Source organism: Hydra vulgaris, chromosome 06, assembly GCF_038396675.1.
Source record: "Hydra vulgaris chromosome 06, alternate assembly HydraT2T_AEP".
NCBI classification, from domain to species: Eukaryota; Metazoa; Cnidaria; class Hydrozoa; order Anthoathecata; family Hydridae; genus Hydra; species Hydra vulgaris.
The window spans coordinates 36608765-36630694 of NC_088925.1; the positions used below are offsets into that span (position 1 = coordinate 36608765).

Genomic DNA, 21930 nt, shown 5'->3' on the forward strand with positions numbered 1-21930 from the left:
CTAATTTTCTTGTTGTGGCTTTTTATTATACTTTCGATATTTTTTGTGCAGCTGTAACTCAATTTGATGGTGTTTCGATTGAATAGTTTACTTAGGGGGTGGGATGTTGGAAAGTGTTTGTCGATTAAGTTTAGGAAGATATGTCCGACATTGGTCAAGACGCTTTTACTGTAAGGGGGGTTAAACCATATTATAGTTCTTTTTCTTGTCTTTTTCTCTCTTTTTTGGGGGTTATACTTTAAATTAAAATTAGTGAAGCCATTTCTTCTTAGTTCATCTTCGTATTCTGGTATAGATAAATTAAATGTTTTTTCATTCGAGGAATTTTGTGATAATCTGCTGTTGATAGAGATGGGGATTTGCTTTATTATTTGCGGTGGGTGGTTGGATTCAGAGTGGATGTAACGTAGATAATCATTTGGTTTTTTGAAAGGTTGGTAGGAGCTTTTTTCTAAGTTAAAGGATACATCTAAGAAGTTGACTGCGGGTAGGTTTGTTTGGATCTCTATTTTAAAACCAATCGTTTTTATAACTTTAATTATGTTTTTTCGTATTCTATCAATTTGTGATCCAGTTTTTTTACGAAGTATCATCAGACCATCGTCACGATATAGTCCAACGTCTTAGATGTATCCTTTAACTTAGAAAAAAGTCAATCAACTTCTTAGATGTATCCTTAAACTTAGAAAAAAGTCGCTCGCAAATAGTTATAGTTTTATAATTGTTTTTGAACGCCACGATGTTTATTGAGTATATTTTTTAACGAAAAAAACAATGCATTTTTTACCTGACGATTGCTAAACGCATGAAACTTTTAGTAGTAAAAATCATGTAGTTATTTTTTTAATCTCGTCAAAAAATCAATTATATAGCTCTGATATCATTCATCGAGCACTCTTGCTGAATATATGCTCACAGCAAAATTAAACTTATTTATATATATATATATATATATATATATATATATATATATATATATATATATATATATATATATATATATATATATATATATATATATATATATATATATATATATATATATATATATATATATATATATATATATATATATATATATATAATGAAAAAATCTTAAAATTTTTTACCTAATTTAAATTGTACAGTTTGTAAAGTTTTTAATAAAATTAATTAAATTACCTTTAACAGTTCTTGTTTAACATCTTCAACTAAATTTTCAGCATATATTGCACGTTTCTCAACTTCTTCCATTTGATGAATGACATTATTCATATCTTGAATAAAATGCTGAAAAAAAGAAGTGCTACAAATATATTTATATATACATATACAAATATATACATACATATATATATATATATATATATATATATATATATATATATATATATATATATATATATAAACATGTAAACATATTTATTAGTAAAAATTCTTGTTGAAATCGCTTTAACTATCCTTATTTAATATATAACAAAAGAAATAATACTTAATTTATTTAATGTCAAAAAGTTAGTAAATATGAAAAATCAGTTATTTGATATGTTACATAAGTCTTCGTACGACCCCCTTATGTGTTGTTTATGTTTACATTAGCTTTATATTTCCAATGTTTTTGTTTTCAGCGTAAATAAAATTGTCATTTATAAACCCAATTGGACATTTTGTGCAATAAAAAATTGGTAATTTTGAAAATGAATCCTACTAGAAAAGAGTTGCCAGAAGTGATGAAGATCTTGTTGTTTCTCACTATCAAAATGGAAAATCACTGTCACAGATAAAAGAAATGCTTTGTATGCTAAAATCCACGGTTCAGTCTATCATAAAAAAATTTTCTACTGAGGGTTCTGTTCAAATTGCTGCCCAAAAGTTCTTTCGGAACGAACTGAGAATTCGTTGGATTTAGAACTTGATCTAGGACAAACTGTAAGTGTGCAAACAGTGAGACGATGTTTAAAGAAACAAAATTTTCATGGAAGAGTAGCGAGAAAGAAGCCCTTCATTTCTAAGAAGAATCAAAAAGCACGTTTAGAATTTGCTAAAAAGTATGTTTCGATGCCTAAAGAGTTCTGGGAGACTGTAATTTTTGCTGATGAGAGCAAATTTAATTTGTTTGGATCGGATGGACGTGTCATTGTTTGGAGAAGACCAAATAGAGTTAGAAGAGCGAAATATGGTACAACAGCTAAACATGGCGGGGGCGGTGTCATGGTTTGGAGCTGTATGGTGGCTTCTGGGGTTGGTAAATTGCATTTTATGGAAACTACCATGAATGCCCGTGCTTATATTGATGTCCTAAAACAAAACTTAAACTAAAGTGCTGAAAAATTGGGGTTGACTGGTGTATATAAGTACTACCAGGACAACAATCTGAAGCATAGCGCTTTTAATACATGGCTCTGGATGCTCTACAACTGTCCTGGAGTGATCAAAACACCAGCTCAAAGTCCAGATCTCAACCCAATTGAGCATTTATGGTCAGAATCGGAAATTGAACTGTGTAAAATTCACTTCACTAACAAACCACAGATGAAAGTGGCATTAGAGAGTGCATGGAATTGTTTAAGTCATGAAATCACGAAAAAACTGGTTCATTCTATGCCAGATCGATTGAGAGCTGTTATAAAAAGCAAGGGAAAAGCAACATGTAATCGAAATTTGGTTTTTTGATACCTTTCTTAACACTATTTTCTGTTTTTCTGAATAATTTTTACATCGTACTAAGACTTTTGTAATATTTTAAACAAGACCTTTTTCATGTATCTAAGTTTTTCAAAGTAATTTTCTAAAAATATAATATATTTCTTTCCATGTTGCATTAATTTTGATCTATAAAATAAATTTTGTACATAATTTCACCAAAAAAACCTGAAAAAATATATAAAAAATGACTAAATTTTATATATATATATATATATATATATATATATATATATATATATATATATATATATATATATATATTAATATATATATATACACACATATATATATATATACATATATATACATATATATACATATATATATATATATATATATATATATATATATATATATATATATATATATATATATATATATATATATATATATATATATATATATGAGTTTGAACTAGATATATTCAGTAACCAAACCAATACTTGTACAAGATGTCTGCAAATAAAAATTTAATCAACACAGTACCTTTACTAACAGTCAATAGAAAAAGTAAAAAAATGTAGCAAATAAAGGTGATGCTAATGACAAGGAACATAATGATAATAATGTTGTGATTAATCCAGTTTACTCAAAAGTTAGTGGTAATTAAGAGCAATTGCAAGTGTTGCATGTCTATATGCCCTTCAGTGTTAGTAGTGTGATATATGCATGTCTATTTGCCCTTCAGTGTTAGTGGTAATGATATTCAACAAAAACTCAATGTAGTCTCAATTTTATTGTTAGAGAATTTTAATTGTTTCTTCAAAACTGAGACTGAGTGACAACTTTTACTTTCTAATGTATTTTTAAATTTATACTTTTGGTAACTCAAATTGTTTTTACTTAAAAAATGTTATAACATTATAAATGTTATAACATTATAAATGTTATAACATTATAAATGTTATAACATTATAAATGTTATAACATTATAAATGTTATAACATTATAAATGTTATAACATTATGTTATAACATTATTAACAGCAAAACGTTATAATAACTCGAACATTTGCTAACTCAAACAAGAAAGTAACTTTTTACTAAATTGCACCAATAAGATTTGATATCCAAACAAAACTTTCTGAACTAAAAATCTTAAAATTCCATGATCATTATTTTATAATTTTCTTTTTGAACCTAATTCTTTTTATCTTTTTTTTTTTTTTGTCAAAACAAATGAAATACCAAAAACACAAAAAACACAGGAAATGACAAGCTAAACTCTTCTTTTTTAAATGCAATTAAATATGGTAAGTTTTGATAAAATATGCACCTCCTAATGGAACCAATATATTCATGCAATAAGAAAAAGATCTGGAGAAAAATATCCTCATTAATAAATTATCCTCTTGCTATTGATTAGATACTACTCAACAGAATTAGAAAATATATTGTTTAAGTGTTTTCTTTAGAATTTCTCTCTGTTCAGTAACTGTCTTAAAGTAAATAACTTCTTCAAAGTATTAGTGTTTTTTTTTTCTGTGTATTTTAATGTCAGGAAGTAATTTACTATTATTTAAATAAATTTAGTTTGTTCATTGCCAATATTTATTATTTATATTATAATGATTTTTTAAATTTTTATTATTATTTTCTAATTGTAACTACAGTTTTATATAAGAAGATTATTATTAAACATCATTAATATTGAATAATAAATAATCTAATAATAATAAAATAATATAAATGATAAATATTATTCATAATGTTATTGTCATTTAATAATGACAATAATTGTTATTAATAATAATATTATTAAAAATATTACTATTACCTCTATTAACTGTTTGATTTTTTTTTTAACTTTAGAAGTTTTTTTTTCACTTTTTCTTTTTAATTTATTTTGTTTTTTGATCTGTTTTCTTTAACTTTTTCTATCTCTTTCTTTGTATTTTTTTATTTTTTTAGGTGACACAAACTTTGACAAGTTTGTATCTATATGAGTGACACCTAACCAATTTCTGTAAACTTACAATGAATTTTTGTAAATTTTATTTTTTAAATTTTATTATGGCTGAATAGGGATAAAAATAAATATTTGTTTATTTTTATCCCTATTTAATTCTTTGTTTTTGATGGCCTTTCCTAACTATGGAAACTATGGAAACATATTAACTATGGAAACTATGGAAACTTATTAACTACAGTCTTTTTCACTTTTTAATCTTCTACTATTTAAATTTTTTTTTTTTTTTAATATGAATTTTTTAATAAATAATTAATAGAAAAACTATTTAATATAAAACATAAATTTGTCCTTCAATCAAAAATGCACTAATAAAAAAAGCTAGTAGTTCCTTTCGTTCTTTTAAATGTTTTGTTCTTTTAAATGTTTTGTTCTTTTAAATGTTTAATCTTAAAAACAAAAAATAAAAGAACCAGAATAAATTTACCCGACTGTAAATCTTTTGCAACATATTTAATACATAGTATATTATTATATAATACAGACTTCTAGACTGTTAACTAAAGAAAATTAGAAAACCATTTGTATAAATCAAAACTAAAAACATATATAACTCCGATAAAGGAAGAAATGTCATTTAAGTCAAAATTATCTAACTGCATCATAACTGTCATTGGATAATAACTTTTCAACAATTTGTCAAGTACATAAAACTTGTGTACTTTTTAAAATAATTTTAATGTATTTTTTAATAACTTATATTTATAAACTTTATTCATGTAGAAGAAAAATTGTAAACATAATAATCTAGTATTAAAAGATATGAAATAGCAAACTATTTAAAAAAAAATAACATGCTATTTAAAAAAAAATAGCATTTCATTTCTATAATAGTAAAACAAACTTTTATTTCTCTTCCTTGTGGTTATGTAGAAGAAGATTTTCGGGGCGTAGTGATAAGGCAAATATTGTCTTCTTTTAGCCCCGGTCATGTAAATTTTATTCATATAAAACGGCATTGTATTCTTTTTTTAATGACAAAATAAAATAAATAAAATAATTAAGATACAATTTAAAGGCTTTTTTAAATAATTTAAACTCTCTAAACCTTATACCTTGAAAAACAAGGTTGCTGAGCCAAGAAACAAGCTAAACCAAGTTATACAAATTATGTATCATCTAAATGCAACTCAAGTTTCACGTACCCATGTAGATGCATCACTAATATTTATAAAAGTCTCAAAAACACCTTCATACAAGTAAAACCTAGTATTGCATTAAAATTTGTTGAACAACCACATAGGAGCAGCGAAAAACCTAATATTGTGGAAGTCAAAAAACTAATGTTTGATTTCTCCCATTAAACTGGTTTTAAATCATCATTGATGGATTAAGTATCAATGTTTAGTAGTTAACATACACTTAAAACATGATTTACTATATGAATTTCATTGTTAAAGTGGAACAATATTGAAATTTTGTAAAAGAAAAAATATGTATAAAAATTTTTTAAAATATCTATGGTATCAAATTAATAATACCTTATATATTGCGCATTATAACCTATTTTATTACAATGATAACTTTAAATTGCATTTTTAAAGTTGTTGGATTCAAATAAGTTAGCAAACAATTAAGTCATAAAAATTTTGAATGAATTTTTTTTTAAATTTTAGGTAACTTTTTAGATACAAAATACTAAAACTAGTAGATCATGTTAGATCTTGTTATATACATATTTCGAAGCACATATATTTGTTATATGATGCATATATATGTTATATATATATTTAAATAATGCATTATTTTTTTTAATGTTTAGGTAATTTTTTAGGTACAAAATACAAAAAGTATGTATATATGTAAATCTATATTTGCAGAATATTATTAAACGTTCTGACATGCTACTTTTTTTATATTTACATTGATTTGCAACAAATTTTGATATTAAATTTAACATTTAATATTTGTATATTGAATAGTTTTAATAGACAAATAGACTATTTGATTCTTGCTTACATTTTTAAAAGCAGAACAAAATTATTTTAACATAAACAATTATAAATCTATCTTTATTATACTTTAGACTATTGCATTATCTACTTGATTTCTACTATTTAAACAAATTATCCATACCTATAGAAAAAGATAAGCTGAAATAATTTTATTTCTAAAAAACTTGGAACATCTGAATTTAAGGATCAATTTTCAAATTTTATTTTTGAATACGGTAAAAAATGGGCTTCAACTGCAAGATTCAATAATAAATTCATAAAGAAAAATATAGCCTGGTTTTGTGAAGACTTTATTCTTCCAAAACAAAATATTTTTTCATGCAATACAAAAAATACAGTTAACTTATCTCTTGGAAAGCCAGTTAAAGCATTTAAGGAATTATCAGAAAAATCTAAAAAGTGACAAAACTTAAATTAGGAAATTCTTCAAATGCTATATATTAGTAGTTGTAAACTTTATAAAGGAAAAAAAAAAGATGCTAAGGTAGTTTTAAATTTGTCGAAAATTCAAACACATGAATATGCACAAAATACTCCTTAGCACTCATATTAGATAATAATGGGAGCATTACTGATTATCAGTGCCTTCAAAACAATGCCATAAGAAAAAAACTGCAACTTATATCCATCTTATAATAATGTATGCAAAGCATAAGAACTCTATCTTCCAGAATGTAGCTTTTGGACTGTCACTGACTATGAAGCAGAAGTCATCACACAAGCATTAGTCAGCCACACAGAGCTAGGTTTGATAAAATGTCTGAGAGAAGTTATTAAGTCAATAAAAAATATTCAAAGCATGACACTAAGGTTGAAAGTTGGCTTTGATGGATCAACTGGTCAAAGCCTTAATACTCAAACAACAACAAAGAACAAAAAAACCGGCAGATGTAGTTAGCTTATTCCTCACTTGCGTTGTACCATCGCAGTTATTTGAATATAGTAACGGTGAAAGGGGGATTTGGTCTAACCCTCATCCATCATTCACCATATTTTGAAAACCTTTAAGATTTTCTTATAAAAGAGAAACATTAGATAAATTAAAAGAAGAAGAATTGCTTATCAACTCAATTGAAAAATTATTTACTAAAAAATTTTTACAGATCTGCACACAACTGAAATTATAATAGTGGATAGAAAAGTTGCCACAGCACTATCCACAGCAACAAAATCATTAATGTTACACTATTCACAGCAACAAAATTATTAATGCTGCACTATTCACAGCGACAAAATTATTAATGCTGCACTATTCACAGTAACAAAATTGTTAGAACGCTTAGTTTGTGATTGCAATCTAAAAAAAAATGATATAAACACAGTGAAATATCTTTTACTAACTAAAACTAGGCTCAATTATGGGCTTTCAACTCTCCATGATCATGATTAATTCAGAACTAAGGAATGCCTTTTCAAAATAAGCTATAAATTAACAATAAAGAAGTGGACCACACAAGAAATATTAAGAAAAATATTTATTCAAGATAGAAAAGTATTAATTCAACAGAGATTTCATGATGAAGATCGGCTTTTAACTGATATAGCTAGGTCTGATGGTTCAAGATCTTCAAGCAATGGTAATACTGGTCAAAGATTTTTTAGATATGAAGAAAAGACTGCTGAAATTCTCCAATTGGATGTCAGCATCATTAAGATGCATCTTATTTTGTGCAAATTATCATCAGGATATCTAATTGATTCGTCTTGATTTAAAGACTTCTGCATCCAAACAGCTGAATGATATGTGAACCTGTATTCATGGTATTATATGGACACATATAGTCACAATGTAGCTGATTGAATTTTTTTTTTCTCAACTTTCCAGTTGTTCTGTTTCATATGTTTCTTCTACAAGAATTCTTCTTTTTTTTATATATCAAGCATTTGGATTTTCAATGTAGATAATTTTTTTAATTTTCTTTTTTAATTTATAATATAAAAATGTTCTTTATCTAAGTTAAATGTGCAGTTGTTTTGCAATATGGCTTCCAGAGCCAACAAATTCAAAAATAAATGTTACCTATCATGTTGTCACCATGGTTTATACAGCATTGTTTACTAACCATTATTATATGAAAACAAAAACTTTTGTTAAAGTAAATTCTGGCCCACTGTGCAATTGTGAGTTCTTCTTCAAAAAAAGCTATGAACAAATGCATGCCATGAATGTTAAAAACAGATTACTAATGATGATCAAAAAGATTTTATAGAATTTTATAGAGTTTTGATGTTTCAAATTCTTTTCTAATACAAACTAAAAAGAATAGTATACAAAACTAATCAGATACAGTAAAAATAATTTTAAAACTACAAATGCATTTCAATATTATTGAAGCTATTATTATGTTAAGATCTTATCAACAAAAATAAAATTTAAAAGTAAAAAACAAAAAATAGCAATTTAGCATATTTTATATTTACATTTTTAACTAAATATATTTTGTAGAAATTATAATGATAAGCTTAAATTATGATTTGTTGCCAACTTCAGTTTAGGTGAAATGACCACTTATATTATTTTGCTATCAGCTTGTACATAATTCAGAATATATTTTCATATATCCTTTACTTACACATCTTTATTTTTTTTAATTTTAAAACATTTATTTTACTTATTTTTATTTCAATGAGTTTTATATACACTAGCTTTTAATTCTTAATTTTTAAATTTTATGTCAATTAAAATATACTTAACAAAATTTTTTATATTTGCATGTTTTTACGCAGACAATTTAATATTGTACAATTTTATTCAATACTTTTAAATATTTACCTTTTCAAAATGAGCTGTAACAGCTACCCACATTTTTATAAAAGTAGACAATATATTTGATGTTTTAATAACAATGTTTATGAAACATTGTTAATAGAATTATCCTGTTAACAAAATAGTCATCACCATTATTAGAAAAAACCTTTGTTTTATATTTAACTAGTCATCAATGCTAATGGATGATGCTATTATATAATTGTTAATGTTGTTGTTGGATGTGTTGTTAATGGATAATTTTATTGTGATAACGAGCTATTTATCTCTGTTTATTAAACATAATGTGTAATAAGTTAATAAGTAATAATAAATAAAATAATAAAGAATAAATTATATTCTACAAAATTACATACATTAGCTTTAATAAAAAGAGACCAATAAAATTTATGCGAAAAACATCTATATCTACAATAAGGCCAATATATAACAAAATTCTTATCACCAACATGCTAAAATTAAGTATAGATTAGATGTTTGATTTTTAAGTTATTTAACTGTTAGAAATAAACCATGCTGAAATGGTTTAAAAAGTTATATTTACATGTCAGTAAATACACTTGAATATCATTTCAACACATATCATAACATGCACTTGAACATCAATACTTATAATTGCATAAACTTACATATCATTTAACTACACTATTTGTCTATATCTATCATTTTAGACTTAATTTAAAATTTTATTTTTATTTTGTTATGCTGAAATAAAATTTACACACAAGTAAAATAGTTGTACAAACTTGACACACAAGTAAAGTAGTTAAAAGTAGTTAACAATTTAAAACTGTTAACTGAAATTTTAAAAGTTTTAAATAATAACAGTAAAATAATAACAATAACAAATAACAACAACAATAAAAAAAAATAACAATTTTGATATTACTGTCTTTAATTCTCTAATAAGTAATATAAACAATCACATTTTTAACAAAAATACATTTTAATTTAAAATATGTCAATAATAAATAAAATTGTTTTTTTTTTTTTAAATGGCTCCTTATTGCTCAAGTTTTTTTTGAGAGTTGCTTTGTTTTCATTTGAGGTTAACAGATTTAGCTAATGCTCCTAATTTAATTAATGGTTGTCTAATTAACAATATTTAACATAAATTCAACAACATTAAAACTCAATATGAGATGGAAACAAACTCAAATTGGACCATGTAGAACCTGTACAAATTTCAAATCATTTAAATCGCTAGAATACAAAACACTTGAATACTAAAAGCACAAGGGTTTTGATACTCTAAATGAATAAACATGTGTGAGATACAAGAAATGTAATCAATGGTAAACTGTATTTACACATTAAAAAAAAACTCCAACCACATTCCAATAGATTGCAAAATCCCTTAAGAAAAAAATCAAAATCTATTTAAAAAGTTAATGAGCCTTTGCTGTTCAAAAGTTAACTAGCCTTCGCTGTTCAATTACTTGAAATGATTCAGATGGGAAAAATGGCTAATCTAACAATTAGAAGCTAAAATATTTCTTTTATCATTGAAAATTTACACACAAATAAATATGTAATTTTGTCACTTTAATTAATGTTTGTTTTTTTTTAATTTAAAATCAATATAAGAATTTTTTTTAAAATGTACCTGTATTTCAGGGTTATCAGCTAATGGAGAACCAGGGGCTAAATTTGTTCGACGTGATTTATCACGGCCCATTAGAAACCTGAAGAGTTTGAAAATGATAATCAGCTATATAGTCAGTATAAAGAAATATTTATAATGAAATTTAAAAAATTATTCACACAAGTTGAAGAATAATAAAAAGTTTAAAAGTTCTAAGGTAAAGCTTTTAAGTTCTCAAAAAAAAAAATACATAAAAAAATGTATTGACTTTTAAAATACTTTTTTTTGTTGTTGTTTATACAATTTCAATTATTATTTTTTTTAACTACTTTATTATTGTAATAACTGTGAAATTTACTCTGGGTCTTAGATGCAAAATCTAGGCCAAATTTATATACTTAACCAAGTAAAATCCTTTACATTCATATTCAAGAAATACTTCAGCTGAACTCTTATTATCAACAATAATCAGTAAATTTTAAAATTGCATTCATGTTAATATAGTTTTTTATAACTTTTTTGAATATCTAGTAAATTGAAGTAAAGTATTTTTTCACTTGAAGTTATCTTACTGTTCTTAGATACTGTACCTTACTGTTCCACTGGTATTTTTAAGTGTTTGTGCAGCAAACTGTTGTGTAACTCCAACTAATGAAATACCATTTACTTCTAAGATTTGATCATTCACTTGAATCCTTTTAAAAAAATGTTAATTAAAGAAAGTTACAAAATTATAAAAAATTGATTAAAAATTTTTTCCTAAAATTAAACTAAAATGAAATTTTAATTTTTTGAAACAACTACTACAATTTATGTTCAAATTTTTTTATGTTAAAAAAACTCTTTAGTTTATTATAATATTTTTGCAGAAACAAGTCAATTTAAACTATCTGATTAGTCGATTTTATACTTAATATGGAGTAATATTAAGTATAATTACCACTTTTATTATTATTATTTTATTATTAGTAGTATTTTTACTCCTAAAACTTTTAATGTTCATTTCGTTACTGCTGTGGAAGATTAATATGTATATGTGTATGTGTTTATATGTATTTGTGAACGTAAGTGTGTATGTGTATTTGTATGTGTCTATATATGTGTGTATGTGTGTGACTAATACTAAATTATTATTTAAATTATTTAAATTATTTTTTTATGATTATTGTAATTACTTTTATTTTTGTCATAATATTTTTATTATTATCATTTTACTTTTATCATTGTGTTGTTATTATTGTTACTACTACCACTTTTATTATCATTGTTATTAGTACTTTTACTCCTTCAACTTTTAATGTTCACTTTGTTACTGCTGTAGAAAATCTAAACAGGCAGTGTATCGTTTACATTTGTTTTGAAAAATGAAAAAACTTGAAAGCATATTATTGGCCATACACAAGTATACTTTGCATTTGGAATATAGATATTTTGTTTTCATTTTGTATTTGCAACTTGCACTCCTATTTCGCAACATTGAAAATGTTGCAAATACGAGTTGGTTGACCATTAGAACTGGCCAATGATCACTTTTATCATGACAGATGTCCTTTAAACTATTGTTTGTTCTCATAATACCTGTTTATGGCAACTTATTTTAATCTTTGTCTGATATATGACCATTTTTGGAAACATTTATCAGAGATATGATAAAAAAACTTAACAAGTGACTTATTTAAACCAATCTGCTGGAAAATCACCCTATTATTGGCTGCTGAACTAACAGATAAAACACAACTCTGTAAAATTACTTTTTTATCTATATTTTGTATGAAACAATTTAAAGGGGAGTGTTGACAAAGTAAAAAAAAAGCATTTTTGCTTTGTCAACATTCCCCATGATGGCATACTTTTTTAAGCCATAAAACGATCTACAAATCAGATAATCATAATAGTATTTACTTGAATGCATAATTTCTATTAAAATGGAAAAAATATATAAAGCTTTTCTACATTGAAATTCTCATTTGTGTTGTTTATATGTATATGTGCTTTTATACAAATTTGGATTTCAAATAAGAGTTTACAACATTCATTGTTGTTATTATCATAATGAAGAAAAAAATGTAAAAAAGAAGCAAAAAAAATTTCCTCATTTACATAATGTTCATTGAAATGGACACCTTAAAAAAATGTAAAATAATGCAAGCAAAATGTTATCTAATGTCTAAAATTTAACTATATTATGCACAATCAATTATTTGTTTATCGAAAATTAACAAATTAGCTATATTTTTCTTTAAATACTACTCAGAAAACATAAAAGCAACAGAACAGCAAAGCCAAACTCACCTCTCCTTGGGACCACTTCCTATTGCTATTTTGTAAAATAAAAATTTGTTGGTAACAGGATTACACATGTTTTTCAATTAACTATAGATACTGCTGAAGACAAAACACTTTCATTTTTTTATGAAAATAGCCTGTTCTAGCTCAATACTATATTTAAAAATGTACATTTAAATGTACAGTATACATTAAAGGGTTAAATACAAAAAAATGATTTTAAATAGATAAAAAGAACTATTATTAAATTACAAATATTGTTGTTTTAAAGATATGAAGTTCAAAATATTCTATTGCACGTCCTAATAAAAATTAAAAGAGTTTATTGCAACTTTTATGTTTACATAAGCATAAAAAAGATTTCACTTTCAGAGAAAAATATTTAAAACTTACTTTGTAAGAAAAACATTTAAAATTGCATACCTCCCATCTTTCTGCGATGCACCATTCTCAGTGAGAGTTTTCACAAATATACCTAGCTTTTCAACTCCAGTTTCTGTACCAACCCCTAATCCTATTATGCTCAAACCCAAGCCTTTTCCATCTATAATATACAAACAAACCTAAAGAATTTATTTTGAGAAAAGAACATAGATTTTTTTAATTAAACTATAATAAATAATTTTATGAAAAATATATAAAAATCAATTTAAAGAATTTCATTATATTAAATAGAAGAGCATAAAACCATCCCCCCACCCCCAAAAAAATAAATAAATAAAAATAAATTTAACTAAAATTCTAAAGAGCTGATCAGACACTGGATTTGGACAGTACTCAGAAATAACTAAAAAACATAATGATTTAATTAAAAGTTTGGTTGAGGTGCTAGTTTCCTTGCAACAAACCATGAAAACGAGCTAAAAGACCAAAATAAAGTAAACAATTTCATTCATGAGTTATCTTTAAACTGGGCTTTTGCTGTTAGTGGCAACAAACTTAAAAAACCTGTAAAACAACTTAACATTATCAATCTATTAACATTACCAATTAACAACTTAACATTATCAATCTTAATAGAACAACATGAAAAAATATTTGTATTTTTCGACCACCTAATACCAATAATCAGCAAAGTGAAGTAATTAATAAAGAAATAGTAGCTAAATCATTATTAAATAAACACAAATTTACTGAACTTTTGATTGCTAGTGAATTTCAATTTTTCTTATGTGAAATGGTATGAAGAACTTTCTGTAAGTGTATTAGATGTTAACAGCAGTTTTGGCAGAAGGTTTGTTAACTCATTAAATGATCTTTGTCTTACCCGACATGTAAGTATTCCTACTTTTTCCTTAGCAAACCAAATGGCAAAAAAAAACTTTAGCATCTATTTTAATTGTTCCCCACTTGGAGCTGCAACTCAGACTCATATTGATTTAAAATAGTCTTTCGACATCAATTTTTAAAACTGGGAGGATTAACAGTGAATCATAAATTTCAATCAGCTGATTATAAAAAAGATGTTAAAACTTAAAAACAAAACAGGCTAGTATAAACTATTATCAAATCAAAAAATTGAAAAAATCTATGATGTTTTTAAATCCGAATACAAACAAATTTGTTCCATAACAATTCCACTAAGACCACGCAAAAAAAACTGTTAAAAAAATTCTATGGCTAACATATGACATCTAAAAATTATTGCAACTAAAAAAACAACTTTGTTATCAAAGTTATGATAGCAAATATAGATATCAAGTCTAAATGCAAAAAAGCAAGAAATTAACTCGAAAAACACAAATAACTATTATTTTACGACAAAAAAATCCCTTTAAATATGCATACTTTTTACTAAGCGCTTTTTTACATGTAACAACAGGATGAAGAAGATCAAGAATAAGATAACAACTTTGATGGAGATTTTTTATCAAATAAAACCAAAATTGTAAAAATGTTAAACAGTTAATTTAATTTGGCTTTGGAATTGACAATGAATTGCTTCTGAACTTGGATTACTGCACTTTGAGTTAAGTCATATAACTGTTGATTTCAATAAAGTTAAATCTCTCATTGAAAAGTTTGATGTAATCAAACCAGAGGGAAACAGACAAAATATATTCTTACCCTCTCAATGAATGTGCAGGCAACTGAGCATTACCATTAACATAAATATATCAAAATTTACTTGAACAAGAATGTGTCCCATCTACCAAGCTAGAGGTTAGACCATCTACCAAGCTAGAGGTTTTATGTTTGCTTTACATTTAACTATTTTGTTTATTTAAAGTTTTACTCTTTTTTTTATTAATTAATTCCTTTATCTCTATAAATTTTAAATCCATCCTTGTATGGAATACTGTTGCCATATCTGGGGCGCACCTTCTAATGATGCCCTTTTCTATTTTAGACATGGTGCAAAAACACATTGTAAATATAGTTGGACCTACTCTTGCAGCCAACCTCCAACCTTTATCACATCGTCGTAATGTTGCTTCTCTTTCTCTTTTCTACAAATACTATAATCGGTACTGCTCTAAAGAGCTAGCATCTATTGTGCCATCTACTAAAATTCATTCTTGTGTTACTCGTCATTCAATTAAATCTCATCCTTTTTCTGTGACTGTTGCTAAGTGCTCCAAAAACTCTTCCAAAAATTCATCTAGTTTTTTTCCTCAAACATCAGTTCTTTGGAATTCGCTTCCTTCATTTTGCTTTCCCGATTCATATAATTTGCAATCTTTTAAGTCATTTGTCAATCTTTATCTTGCTCTACAAACTTCATCTTTTTTGTTCCAGTAACTTCCAACTCTAATAGTGGTTGCTTGCAGCCTTGTTGGAAGCAAAGATGTAAAAAAAAGAAAAAGAAAAAAAAAAGAATAAATGTAGAGTAGAAATGACCAACTAGTTTATGAGTAGTAGGCGTTTCTTTTAAAATTTTGTTAAAGCCAAAATTTTAAAAGGAAAATTGTCAATAAATTTTTTTTTTTAATTTTTTTTTACCCTTGAGAAATTCTTCCATATACAATTGCCCACTCATTAAAAAAACAACTAAATTGTGAGAAAGAAACAATAATGTTGTGTTATAAATGTTTTAAGAATAATAGTATAAACTTAAATAAGTATAAGTTTTTTAAAACAAGATTTTTTTTTTTTTACAAACAACATATTCAAATTTTATTGATAATTTTTTTATAACAATATTGTTTAATTTAAAGACATTTTATAAATATTTTTTAAAGACTTTAAATGATTTTTAAGATGGTTTCAAATTAAATTTAATTACAATGCAGTGTTTTATAATAGGCAACTGACATAATTTAACAGATAAAATAAAAGTGTGTACACCTCTGATAAATATATCTGAGGTGTACACCTGTGGTCGCCCAACAGTACCAGATAACGAATTTTGTGAAGGGCAACTAAAAACATTCCTTTTATGCAATTAAGTTGCCCAAATGAGCAACTATTGATTTTTATCGCAGTTCTAGTTAGTTTGTTTTTTTTTAATTGAAGAATTCTATAAAAAGAAAAGTAATGAACTAAAATAATAAAACTATATTTTTAAAGTCACAGTTTCAAAGTTTGTTTTCAGAATTTTTTATTATTAATTAGAACATAAAAAAATTTTATGTTTAAATGTATTTAATAAAATACTTACTAAATAAAAACTAAACAGTTTTAAAAAAATACTATTTTATTTAAGAATTTAGAGATAAGTAATAGAACTAAATTTGCAAAAAAAAAAAAAAAACTTGGCCAGGCCTTTTTTCGTATATGTCAAAACTGTTCAGTTAAGCAAAAACTTTTTTGTAAAATGTAAACGTCAAAACCATTTTAGTTAATCAAAAACCTTTTTTTTTTTTAATTTTTAAATCATCTTTTACCTTTGTTTATGTGATGTTTATTCAGAAAGTATTAGGTCATAAAAAAAAAGCATTTAATCGATTTTTTTAAGAAACAAATTGTTTTATAAAATTTTTTTTAATTTTAAAAAACTTTAAATTAATTAGGATTTTAAAGATTTAAATTTAGTTTTGAAGGAATGTAAAATAGTAAACTTGGAATGTAAAATTTAGTTTCAAATGAATGTAAAATAGTTTTGAAATTATTATTTAAAAAGTTTTTTTCTAATTAGCTGCTAACTAATTACGTAAAATGCTCACTAATTAATTACATAAAAGTCTCTCCTAATCATAGATTATCATAGATTATTATAAGCAAAAGGAAATTAAAAACTTTTTTTAAAAAAAAAAAGGGGGAGAAGTGCTTTTGTTTAAGAGAATTCTTTTCACAAAAGTATTTTTTGTTTCTTATTAATTCAATATCCTGTAAAGTTCTTTAGACATAATACATTTATGAACGTATATTACGTTCACAAATATCTTATTGGTAACTGGTAAAATCTATAAATTGTTTTTGATCTTTATTAAAAATACTAAATTAAAATAAATAAATTGTGATAAACAAACAAAAGATTGTGTTAAGTATAAGATTGTTTTAAGAAATAAATTATAAGGAAATAAAATCTTTTTCAATTACCAAATTTAGATTTTATTAATAATTTTTGTTAAATTAGTTTAAATAATTTTTATCACGGTTTAAAATTAAATTTAATTACAACGCGATACTTTAAAATACTTTCAAAATATCAATAGTATTTAAACTCCTGTAACAAATAAGATCTTAATAATTACAACACATTAAAAGCAAAGTATTTGTAATTTGTTTTTTTATACTTGTCAATACTTTGTTGTTGTAAAAAAGAGTATATTTTTTTGATAAAAAAAAAGCACTCAACTGAAGTAAAAAAACAAATGTGTATATATTGGCTTTATCTGAAAGCAGAAAAATGAATGTTATCAATAGTTTACAATATTACTTTTATTTACGCAAATTACTTCTAGTTTACACTTAGCACTATAATGAAAAATGACTATGTGCAACAAATGACTTTAAAAATGACTGTATGCAAGAAATCTGAGTCTGAGGCTGAGTGCAAAAATTTTTATAAAAAATAGGGAAGGGCAAACCAAAAAGTTGACAGGCAACCAAAATTAACAAACTGGTTACTCGTCAGTTGCCCTTCTGGCGACCGAACAATAGTCTGAGTGTACACCCCTGTATAAATATATATATATATATACATACATATATATATATATATATATATATATATATATATATATATATATATATATATATATATATATATATATATATAAGTAAAACTTTGATGAAAGCAAAGTCTACCTGAATTATATGTTATCTTCCTATTTATGAGGTTTACAAAAAAATTAACATAAAGCCCAATTAGATTAGTTTATAATTTGCTTGCCTTTTAATCACCCTTGTCGACAATAACCTCCATACATATTCTTGGCATTTTACTTAACGACTTATCCAATTTGTTGAAGTTAATTTTATGCCACTAACAAATAAGTTTTTTCCACATCTTATGTATCATTAGGCATTAGTTTTTAACATTAATTTTAGTTCCTCCCATAAAGATCCGATAGGAGAGAGATCTTGTAACTGGGTAGGCTAAATCATTTTATTCATTATGATCATTCTCAAACTCAATCAAATAACTTATACAATCTATTGAAAAATATGTTTTAGATTTAAGCTTTATGTCATTTTCTTCTGAAAAAATAAATGGCTTCCCATTAACCCATCTTTCCAAAAATGTACCTTGATTTTTTAAATGAAAAAAGTAAACTACTTTTATCATTACTCCCTCTATTTTTACAAAGTAATCTGTGGCATAGCAACCAAAACAGCTCCACTCCTTAAAGGGATCCTAAACCTCCGAGACATGTTGTGTTCATATTGAAGAGAATGATAAAAAAAAATGTTTGGGCTAAATTTTTTTGATTAAAACAAAAGAATAAATGCATACCAAGAAAGACTAACTTTTTAATTATAGTTGAAGCTCTCCTCTGTTTTGTTGTAGGCCAAAAACTTAGCATAATGTATGTCGAAATCTACAGACTTGATAATTTATTCAAATTTTATTCCTATGAGTTTTAATACAAGGCATCATTGACTATTTTGTTTGCTTACATAATCGCTCTTTTAAATAAAATAAAAAAATCGATGACCTCATGTACTAAAACTTTTAGAAATAAAATGCGCTTGAATATTTTATCAAGTCTGTAGATTGCAGCATATATTTTGCTGACTTTTTGGCCTACAACAAAACGGAGAAAGAGAGCTTCAACTATAATTAAAAAGTTAGTTTTACTTGGTATGCATTTATTCTATTGTTTTAATCAAAAAAATTTAGTCGAAACATTTTTTTTTTTTATCATTCACTTTAACATGAACACAAAATCTCTCTGAGGTTTGGGATCCTTTTAACACTACATCTATAATGTTTTACAGTCAATAATATATATTATTTTATCATACATTCAACGATTTTTTTTTCCAGACAAACAATCTATTCTTGAAACCAAAAATTTAAAACTTTAAAACGTCTGTCCACATTTACAGTCATTGATGGTCCATTTTTTATGCAGTTTTACCCACTTAAGCATTTTTATTATTCTTATGATTTTTATCAAAGCATTTCAAAAAACATTTTAAATGTCATTTGAATAATTATGAATGGTAGAGTGTGTATATATATATATATATATATATATATATATATATATATATATATATATATATATATATATATATATATATGTATATATATAAATATATATATATTTATATATATATATATACATTTATATATATATATATATATATATATATATATATATATATATATATATATATATAAATGTATATATATATGTATATATATATATATATATATATGTATATATATATGTATATATATATATATGTATATATATATATATGTATATACATATATATATATATATATATATTTATATATATATATATATATACATTTATATACATATATATATATATATATATATATATATATATATAAATGTATATATATATATATATATATATATATATATACATATACATATACATATATATATATACATATATATATACATATATATACATACATTTATATATATATATATACATTTATATATATATACATTTATATATATATACATTTATATATATATATATATATATATATATATATATAATATATATATATATATATTAATAAATAAAATATATATATATATTAATATATATAATTTCAGTTGCAGCTAAACTTTCAATACTTCTTTGAATAAAAATAGGAACAACATCAGACTTTTTTCTAAAACTTTCTAAAAGGCTGGAGATACTGACTATCTTATTATCTCCATTATCGTAAGTATCTTAACATATTATTATCTCCTCAAATTTGTCACTAATCAACCTTTGTTTGCTTCCTTGTGGACTCTTATAACCTTTACATTTTTTTTCATACATCACTTATTTTGCAAAACTATTTTTGTGCTGCATTCTTTGAACATGCTGCATTTTTTGAACAATCCTTTCATCGAGAAAATGTACAACTTCAAATGTTCAACTTTCATCGAGAAAATTAACATCTTGTCTACTTTTTAAAACTTTTGTTTTATCTTTCAAGATGATATTTTCACAGTTTTTTTAATTTTCATAAAATACATCCTCCTTTTTTAAAAACCATATTTTCACCTAAGTAGTTTTGTGTTAGTTTAAATTCTTTTTATTCCTTTTTAAGTTAACAATCTTGTCTCTAAATAGCAAACCGAAAGTAGAAGAATTCATTAAAGATATTGTAACTTAAAACATTTATATATTAATATTTTATCATGAAAATATATTACTATATAATTAAGTCAATTTAAATTTGGACTGTATTTTCCTATAATATAGTAAACATCTGATATAAGTATTTTTTTTCACTTTAATACTTTAACAGTTTTCTTAATAAGCAACTGGGTTATCCTGGTGATGATAATGACAATGAAAAATGAAGGAATGAGGAAAGTATCAGCTCTGTTGATGATTCCTGATTTCCTCTTCAATAAAGAGATAAAAAAACAAGATGGAGTTCTCTATTCAGTATGTTAAAATGATTCTTGGAATTAAACAGTTTTTTGAGAAAAGTTTTTATGGATATATCCAGAACAGATTTGATTTTAACAGAAGAAGAAATAAAACACATCTCTGATATTGTTCAGGCTCTTTATCTTGTAGAGTTAAGTATTATAGCCCTGGAAAAAGACTGATAAAATCTGATAAAACTATTTTCTTTTTACTATGAAGTCTTAGAACAAAATACTAACGTTAGTAAGAAATTGTTTACTGTTGTCTCTGAGAGAATTACTGAAAGAAGAAATTATGTTATTGCTGGTTTACAATGTTATTTACATAATCCAGATGACTTTAAATCAGATTCAGAATTACCAGATAATCTTTTAAAATACCCAAATAAAAATAAAATTACAAAATCAGTTTGAGAAGTTTAGGTCAATTATTTCTACACAAAGAAGTAGAAGCAGCACCTGAGTCTGATATTAAATCTACTTATAATGTGGAACCAAAAAGAAAAAAAAATAAAGCTGAAGAATTAGCAGAAATTATATCAAATATAACTTCAGCAACAGGAAAAACTAAATGACTTACTAGCAAATCATCTCCTCAAGAAGTTTTGAATTATATTAAAGCAGAAATGGCAGTACTTAAAAGCACTGGAAAAAGGTCAATTTTTTTAGAAATAGTAAGCCTTCCACCATTTTCTATAGAAGCAGAAAGACATT

General features: G+C 24.5%; 1 protein-coding gene across 3 annotated transcripts in view; it reads right to left on the bottom strand.

Moving 5' to 3' along the window:
- LOC105844128 (neurabin-1) overlaps positions 1–21930 on the bottom strand; it is a 75999-nt gene that overhangs the window by 46483 nt on the left and 7586 nt on the right. For all 3 annotated transcript variants that reach the window (XM_065800013.1, XM_065800014.1, XM_065800012.1), the window contains exons 3-6: positions 13670–13790; positions 11551–11655; positions 10982–11060; positions 1162–1269 (exon numbers count right to left, since the gene is read on the bottom strand). In XM_065800013.1, coding sequence (XP_065656085.1) covers positions 1162–1269; positions 10982–11060; positions 11551–11655; positions 13670–13790 — 413 coding nt within the window. The remainder of the gene's footprint in view (positions 1–1161; positions 1270–10981; positions 11061–11550; positions 11656–13669; positions 13791–21930) is intronic.